Source organism: Malaclemys terrapin, chromosome 21 (assembly GCF_027887155.1).
Source record: "Malaclemys terrapin pileata isolate rMalTer1 chromosome 21, rMalTer1.hap1, whole genome shotgun sequence".
Lineage (NCBI taxonomy): Eukaryota > Metazoa > Chordata > Testudines > Emydidae > Malaclemys > Malaclemys terrapin.
This window is the reverse complement of record NC_071525.1, coordinates 13,550,507-13,559,087: the sequence shown is the minus strand read 5'-3', so window position 1 is coordinate 13,559,087 and position 8,581 is coordinate 13,550,507. Positions and strand designations below refer to the sequence as shown.

The window sequence follows — 8,581 nt, the reverse complement described above, 5'->3', positions numbered from 1 at the left end:
CAGGAAGTGAATGTGAGCTGGAGGCTAAATCGGGCTCCCAGCTCTTCGGCCCCAGCAGCCTGCAAACAGGAAGTGGGAGCCAGCAGCATTGGGGAGGGGGTTGGGGCAATTCCTGTCCCCACGGCTACTGGGGGGAGAAGGACAGGGGGACCTACAGCCCCCTGCCGTCCAAGCCTCCCCGCCCCCCAGCCCTGCTGGTGCCCCTCAATCCCAACCCTCAGCACCCATTGGTGTTCTAACTTGGGGGGACTGACTGGCTGCTGGGGAAGGAGGGGAGCTTTCCCTCTAGGGACGCCAGCCCCAATCCGGCCCCAGGGTGGGGGCTGGAAAGTTCGGTCCCATGTGCTGATGCTGCTTGTTGCCCCCAGCCCTCCGTTGTGCATGCTGCCCTGGGCAGTTCCCTGCAGGCAGCCTAGGAGGAACCGATCAGCAACTCAACTTCCCCTTTCAGCAGTGCGACAACGTGGTTTAACCTGCGGGTTCCAGCTTCCTGCGCTGGGCGGCCCGAGGCAGTGCAGAGTCACAGCTCTGCCAGAGCCCCCAGGCCCCACGCTGGAGCCCCCCGCAGCCTCGGACATGGGCTCTGAGCCCCCACAGGTAGGGGGACCTGGGGGGATCCCGCTAGTGCCCTGGACGCCTGGGTCCCATGGGCTCAGCAGCGCCTACTGCAGAGTCCCCTGGGGGCGGAGACACCACCTGAGTCCGAGGGATCCCGGCGCGCTTGTTCAGTGTGGGCCTTCCCGCTCTGTCGCTTCCCGGCTCGCTCCCCGCTTGCTTGGGCTGCCACCTGCACCCATTTGCACTGTCTGCCCGAGAGACTCTGGCTGCCCAGTGGGGCAGTGCCTGGTTGGTCTCCTGCCCCTCCCCACATGCCTTCTGCCCGGGGACTCTCACTGGGTCAGTGTCTGGCTGGCCTCCTTCCCATGCAGTCCTTCGCTCCCTTCTTGCACATGCCCCCTCCTGCCACCCTACCACCTACCCCCTCCATCTGTCCACCCGCGTCTCCCCATGTGCCCCATCCATCTGCCCCTCCTCAAGCACCCCCACCATCCATCCACGCGCCCACTCCACCTTTGCGAGCTGGTGGGGGACGGGACTGACCCCAGAGGCCTGAAAAGGGAAACATCGCATCTGTCTGTGCATAGGGACAACCCAGGAGCTCCTAAACCACGCGGGGAGAGAGAATGGACACTCTCATTGGCCCTTAGCAGGTGGGGCGTCCAGCGCACATGGATTTGTCCAGAACAAATCATGTCCCTGACCCACTCTCCTCGGATAGGGCCCAGCCTTGGGGCAAGGGCGGCGGTTGATCTGAGCTATCTCCCCTTCAGTGAGGCTGTTGATATTGTTCTACGTGACCTGCTGAGCAAACCAGGGCCATGCAGCCTCACCGAGCCTGCTAGGGGGCAGGTGCCCATTCCCAGGGAGTCGGGTCAGTGGTTGGCAGTGAGTGGGGCCCGCCAGGATCAGGCCTGGCTCCGGTTCTGGGCAGTATCTTCATCAGGGACTGGGCTAATGACAGCTTGTAGCGTTTGTGGACAGTACCCAGCCAGGTGGGGCACAAGTGCTTTGGGGGATAGGATTCGAAACCCAAGTGATCTGGAGAAATGGCCTGGGAGCCACCGGCTGAAATTCACGGAGGTCACGTGGAAAATACAAGGCTAAGGCAGGTCGATGCAATGCTGCCTGGTGTCACTGAGCCGACCGGAGAGCTACGCGGCACCTCCATGAGAGAGGTAGCGACATCCCTGGGAAGCACCCTCGGGTCGCCAGGGTGCCGTATGCACTGGGGTTAGGCTGGTGCAGCTGTCGCTCGGAGGGGGTGGGGGTGGTTCACACCCTGAGCGGCGTGGTTCTACCACTGCACAATTTGAATGTAGCCCTGGTCTGAGGGGGGAACCACTGCCCAGATCCCAGCTGGTGCTGCTAGTCTAGGAGAGTCTGCCAGAGAAGGAGCTGGGTGGAGAGTGGGTCACAAACTAGAGATGAGTCACCAGAGTAATACTAGTACCAAGCCAGCCCGTCATTGTGGCTGGGTCAGCAGGGGCCTGGGAGCCAGACAGGAGCAGCCCTGTGGCCGCGCTGAGGAGGCCTTGGTTGGCGTCCTGGGTCCGGTTCTGGGCCCTGTGCAACAGGGGTGAAGCGGCCGCTGGCAAAGCCCCAAGGAAAGCAACAAGGAGGAAAGGTCTGGGCGCCTGGGCAAGGAGGAGAGACTGAAACCTGGGGCTGGGAGGCTGGAGCTGAGACACCGGCTCTGACATGTTGTGCAGAGGGGCAGCCAGGCCTCTCGGCAGGACAAGGTGCAAAGGGCGGCGGTGCCACGAGGCCGGCTTAGGTTGCACATTGCATGCAGGGAGTTTGGCAGGTGCCATGGGGCGGGCAGGGGGTCCCGGCGCAGGAGGCTTCTCAAAGCAGGTCAGACAAAGCCCAGTCTGGGCTGGATGCCCTCTCCAGGTCCCTTCCAGCCCCACATTGCTATGGGTCTATGGTCCTTCCATCTGCCCCCCTCCACACATCTGCTATCCTCCCACCAATCTACACTGCCCCACATGCACCCTCCACCCATCCCCATCCATCTTTCCCACACCCACTCCTCCCTCCATCTGCCCCCCACATGCACCCTCCACCCCCCCATTCTTCCCCACACCCACCCCTTCCCTTGCTCACAGACATCCTCTACCCCTCCATCCATCCGTCCTTCCCCACACCCAGCCCTCCATCCGCCCGTCTCTCCATCCATGCCCACATGAAGCCATCTGTTCATCTGCATGTATACTTGTACACTCCCCCATTGGCCCTGCTCCCAGATGCTGGCCAGAGCCACTCTGGCTCCTGACACAGCTTCTTGCCTCCCTGGGCCACATGGAGCCCCACTCCCTGGAACCGGGGTTTCCCTCCTCCCCATGTCTGTGCAGCTGGCACCTGTGTGTGTGCGTGTGAACACTGCCCCCCCCTTGCAGGGGATGAGCCCAGCTCTGTGTGTGCTGTCCCCTGCTGGAGGGGCTGAGTCGCCCTCCCTATGTGTGTCAGTCACTCACTGAGCCCCCAGTCCCTCTCCAACTCCTGCATGGGGGTCCTTTCTCCCCCAGCCTCCTGGGAAAGCCCCAGCCCATCTGCATTCCCAGTGGGTGGGGAGGGAAATCCCTTGTCCCCGCCCCACTTCCCAACACAGCCTTTTTTTTGCTCCCTCCTTTCCCACCCTCCCCACTTGCACTTCCCCCTCGGCTTGTCTCTTCCTTCTGCATTTCCCTCCCTGCCCTCCACCCAGCCTTTGTGCCCTCTGCCGCCAAGATCACCAGTAGGGAAACCGTGAATGTCAGGGACACTGGACTTTGGAGATCATGGAGGGGCAGGCCAGCTCCCCCTCCTCACTCTCAGCTGACCCAGGCAGTGTTGCAGGGTTGGTCACACGCAGGCAGCCCCCCCTTCTCCCAGCAACAGGCACAGGCTCTCAGCAGACCCAGGCAGCCTCTATCCTAACCACTAAGGCCAGAAGCTTTAGCAGCCCATGAAAGCTGAAGCTCTGTGGGACGTGATGGCACCAGTACAGCCACAGACCATGTTGGAGGTGACGGAGCCAGCTCCCAACTGAGAATCTGACAACCAGCTGGCTTGGGGGGCGGGGACTGGGCATGGGACCTTTACCCTCCAGGGGGCACCAGCTTCGATCCAGCCCCAGCCTGCGCTAGGGGATGTTGCTCTCAGACCCCCGAGCCTTGCTCCATCTCTAAGCTTGGCACGGAGGGGCGCTGTGCACATGACAGTGGGACAGACCCAGCTGGGCCCACAGACATACCTGGCAGAGCCCCACAGTGCTACCACCCCAGCCCTGCTCTCTGAAACCCGCTGCCCTGCTTGGCGAGTCTCAGTCCAGCTGGGGCTGCCCTGGCGGTGATCTCGCAGCCTCAGGCTGGGCAGGGAGGCGGGTAGGAAACCTCCGGAACAGCCAGGGGGCTGCAGGGAGCAGGGTGGGGGATTAGCAGGGGGCACGCTCCCCATGCAGTGAAGGCTGGCCCCAGTGTGGTGTCCCTGGGCGTCTCCTCCTCAGCTGCCCCATCCCAGAGGTGGCTGCATCTCATCTGTGGGCGAGCCATCCCTGTGTGGAATTATTTGTCACTGTTCCCTGGCTGCCCTGCCCCAGAGGTGGCTGCATCTCAGTGCCAGATGAGCCACCAATGTAGGCAGTGGTGCTGGACTATTGATAAAGAGGACAGTTGTGGCTAGTGCCAAAGGCAAGGGGGGATGTTCATGGTGGGGGCAGAGTAGCCTCGTGCACTGGGCACAGGTGAGTGTGCCCAGGAGGATGTAGGTCAGGGGTGGGCAAACTATAGCCTGTGGGCCAGATCCGGCCTGCCAGCCGTTTTAATCTGGCCCTCGAGTTCCCCCACTCCAGTGCTCCAGCCAGGGAGCAGGGTCGGGGGCCACTCCACGTGACTCCTGGAAACAGCGGCATGGCCCCCCTCTGGCTCCTATGCATAGAGGCAGTCAGGGGGCTCTGCTCTGCACGCTGCCCCCGCCCCAAGTGCTGCACCTGCAGCTCGCATTGGCCAGGAACTGCCGCCAATGGAAGCTGCAGGGGCGGTGCCTGCAGACAGAACAGCGTGCAGAGCCACCTGGCTGCGCCTCTGCGTAGGAGCTGGAGAAGGTACATGCCACTGCTTCTGGGAGCCGCTTGAGGTAAACGACACCCAGAGCCTGCACCCCTGAGCCTCCCCGCGTGCCCCAACCCCCTGCCCCAGCCCTGATCCCCCTCCTGCCCTCCAAACCCCTCGGTCCCAGCCCAGAGCCCCCTCCAACACCTCAAACTCCTCATCCCCAGCCCCACCCCAGAGCCTGCACCCCCAGCTGGAGCCCTTACTCCCCTCCACACCCCTCCACCCCAGTCCAGAGCCCCCTCCTGCACCCTGAACTCATTTCTGGCTCATACCACCAACCAGAGCCCTCACCCCCTCCTGCACACCAACTCCAATTTTGTCAGCATTCATGGCCTGCCATACAATTTCTATTCCCAGATGTGGCCCTCGGGCCAAAAAGTTTGCCCACCCCTGATGTAGGTGCACAGGCCCGGGCCAGCATGTGTGGCAGGGAGGCGCTGGCGTGAGACTTGTGAGCAAGTGTGCACAAGGGGATCTCAGTGCCATGAGCACAGCCATGCCAGCCTGCACCCAGCTCACCCTTAGCTCAGAATTCAGCCCACAGATTTAGTGCCGACGGGATCTGGCGACCCCCAGCCACTTCCTGCTGCGGTTCCCAAATGCGGGCAGGAAGCAGAAGCAGCATCTGCAGGAGGAGCGAGATCTGATCCAGACAGCTTAGACCTCTGGGGATGCTTGCCCAGCACTGATGTGCAGTCACCTCAGGGGCAGCTGGGCAACAGCCGCACATAACACTGCACAGGGACGGCTTGCCCAGCACTGAGATGCAGCCACCTTGGGTGGGACAGCTGGGGAACACCCGCATGTAAGGCCGCAAAGGGACCTCTCATTAGTGTCCCTGTGTGGCAGGGACCCTGGTCACAGCTGGACCCCATCATTGACCCCCTCCCTGCCTCAGGATCTCCAGCCCCCAGCATGCTGCGCCGATTCTCCTTGGTGGACAACAGCCAGCAGAAGTGGAAGCCCCGTCTGCGTTCACTCTCCACGGTAGGGAGCAGAAAGGGAACTTGGCATCCCCCCGACCCACCATGGGGCAGGGTCTGGGGGGGCACGAGTGCTGGGGGGCAGGGCAGGGATTCCTGGAGGGGTCTGGGAGATGCACCACAATGCTGCTCCCTGATCTCTCTCCAAAGCACAGCCCCCCAACTTCTCTGCCCTGACACAGATATGCAGCCCCTCTCCCAAGGAGTCCCCCCAGATTGGTACCCCTGAACCCAGACAGTCCCCCGAACACACACAGAGCAGGCCCATCCCCCCAGCAGGGGGCAGCAGGGACTCCCACACTGACTAGCACAGGTCCCCTTCCCCGCACAGCCCCCCCAATCCCTCCTGACCCTCAATCCTTTCCCATCCCCCCACCTGTTACAGACTTCATGCCCCCCATCACTTGCAGCCACAGCCCTGCGTGGAATACCCTGACCACCCCATAGCCTCCCTCCCTCTCCCCCCACCTTCACCCTGATTAGTATCCCCCCACAGCCCCCTACACCCCCCACCCTCACGCTCCCCTTGCAGCTCCCAACCCCCTCATTGGTGTAATCCCCTCCCCACACCAAATACCCCCGGCACTGACACCCCCCACATCCTAACTCGTCCTGTTCCTCGCACTGGGCAGATAGTGGGCTGGGGGGGCTCAGGTGGGGAGGAGGAGCTGAGGGGGTCAGTCTGTGGAGAGTTGGGGCTGGGAGTCAGTCTGTGGGGGGGCTGGGGGTCAATCTGTGAGGCACTGGGGCTGGGGGGTCAATCATGTGGAGCACTGGGGGTCAGTCTGTGGGGGAAGGGGCTGAGGTCAGTCTGTGGGGGGAGGCTGGGAGGGGTTTGTGCTGTATCCTGTGCTGAGTGACATAGGAGCATCCCCCCCCCCATTACCAGCCCTGACACTGCCACCAAGGGCTTGGGTCTTGGGGCAGAGCTGGGAGCCAGTCCTGGCTCCGGCAGAGGAGTGGTTGGGGGTGGGGTGGGGACTGGGACTCCTGGGTTCTCTCCCTGGCTCTGGGAGGGGAGTGGGGTCTGGTGGCTAGAGTGAGGGCTGGGACTCCTGGGTTCTCTCCCTGCCTTGGGGAGGGGAGTGGGGTCTGGTGGTTAGAGGGGGCGGGGCTGGGACTCCTGGGTTCTCTCCCTGCCTTGGGGAGGGGAGTGGGGCCTGGTGGTTAGAGCGGGGGTTGGGAGCTGGGACTCCTGGGTTCTCTCCCTGGCGGGGGTGTCCGTGCGGCCGGGCTAACAGAAGCCCCTTTGTGCGGGTTGCCCAGCTGCTGGCGCCCGGCCCATTGTGCCTCTGCCCCTCTGCATCTCAATGGGAACGTACCAGCGGGCGCGGGGGGGCCTCTGCCCTCCCAGCCCCCCATCCTCGGGGGCGCTCCCTGGGACCCCTCCCGGTGGGGCTGGACGTGGGGGGCACCCCTGGATCCTGTCCCCCGCCCTGCTCTCCCAGGGGCTTTCCCGTTCTCTCCTTCCCCGCGCGGGGTGGGGGCTGAGAGAGCGAGCGCCCCTGCTCCCCCGTCTGTCTGTCTCCGTCCGCCTCCCCCTCCACGCCCCTCCCCTCCGTCCATCGTCTGCCTGGCTCCTTCCCTCCCTCCTTCCGCCCCCCCGGTTCGTTCCCGGCTCGGAGCCCGGCTAGGCTCTGTTCTGGGCATAGGCGCTGACCTTGCGCCCGCCCGTCCCTCTGTCCGTCCGTACCCCCCCTCCCCGTGTGTGTCTCCCCTCCCCGTCTGCCGCCTTCCCGCTCTCTCCAGCCCCTTCACCCTCACGCCCCATTGTGCCTCTCTCGACCCATGGCCATTGGGAGCTGACCGCCCCCACCCACGCTCCCTCCCGGGGGGGGGGGGCTGCGGATGGGGGTCCTGCCCCCCTAGATGCCGCCCCCCTCCGCATGGCTCCGGCCCCCACCCCCGGCTTCTCCTAGTGGACCGGAGACACAATGGTGGTAAGTGGGGGGTTTATTGTCTGGGCTGACGGGGAGGGGTCCCCATTGGATTGTGCCCCCATGTTTGTTTAACTCTCTACCCACCCCAAAATGCTGCCCCCGGCGCCAACGCTCCCCCCACATGCACCTGTTCCTTAGCCCCACCCACATCCCAAACCCCATATATATATTTAGGGTCTCCTCATCTGCACCCCTAATCCCCCTTCGGGGCGTCTCTGAGATTGGGGGATCTATTCCCCATACCCCACAATCCCGCCTCGGGGCATCTCTCAGATGGGGGTTTATGGAGTTTTAGTGGTGTCTCCCCCCCCCATAAACCTCCTTGACCATAAAGATTTGTGGGGGGTCCCCACCCCCACAGTGCACACCTCTCTCACTTTCGTGTTTGGGGGGGGGGCGAGAGATTTTGCAGGAAATCCCAAATTCCAAAATCCCCACACCCCCAAAATTCTCTTTTTGGGGGCCAAGGGAATCACCCCATAAATGCTCTGAGTTTTGCAGTCCCACTCCCACGCTGTAGGTATTTTGGGGTGCCTGGTTTCTCTCATCAGTTTTTATTTGGGAGGGCTATAATTTTTCCAGCTGTCTTGCTCTGTATTTTGGGGTCTTGTCCCCTTTCTGCCTGAAATCACCTGGCACCCAATCTTAGCCCTCCATGAGGGGTTGTGCTCTCCACTTTTGCAGAGGAAATGGGGGGGGTCTCTGTTAATCCAGTGGGGGGATATTCAGCCCCCTAACCCCGAATGATGCAGCTAGGTGGGGGAAATGGGGACACACACCAGAGTTGTGGGGGGAGAGAGCCCCAAACTATTGGGGTGGGTTATAAGGGGGCCAGATAGGCTGGGGGTGGGTTATGGGGAAGCAGCTCGCCGAGGGGCAGGGATTGGAGGTGCAGCTAGGTAGGGGGTGGGAGATAAGGGGGGCAGCTGGGCTGGGGGGGAGTGATCTGGGGGGCAGCCGGGCTGGGGAAGAGGGAACTGGGGTTTGGGGGGGCATCGTGTGC

The 8,581-nt window shown here is 63.0% G+C and overlaps 1 protein-coding gene across 4 annotated transcripts in view; it reads left to right on the top strand.

The window, feature by feature from the left end:
* The first annotated feature begins 493 nt into the window (after positions 1–493).
* ARHGAP33 (Rho GTPase activating protein 33) overlaps positions 494–8,581 on the top strand; it is a 52,300-nt gene continuing 44,212 nt past the window's right edge. The window contains exons 1-2 of one of the 4 annotated variants that reach the window (XM_054011342.1): positions 494–597; positions 5,520–5,642. In XM_054011342.1, coding sequence (XP_053867317.1) covers positions 577–597; positions 5,520–5,642 — 144 coding nt within the window. In that variant the 5' untranslated portion in view covers positions 494–576. Of the gene's footprint in view, positions 598–5,504; positions 5,643–7,297; positions 7,579–8,581 lie in introns of those variants that run through there. The other 3 variants (XM_054011343.1, XM_054011344.1, XM_054011345.1) reach the window with 3 other exon arrangements.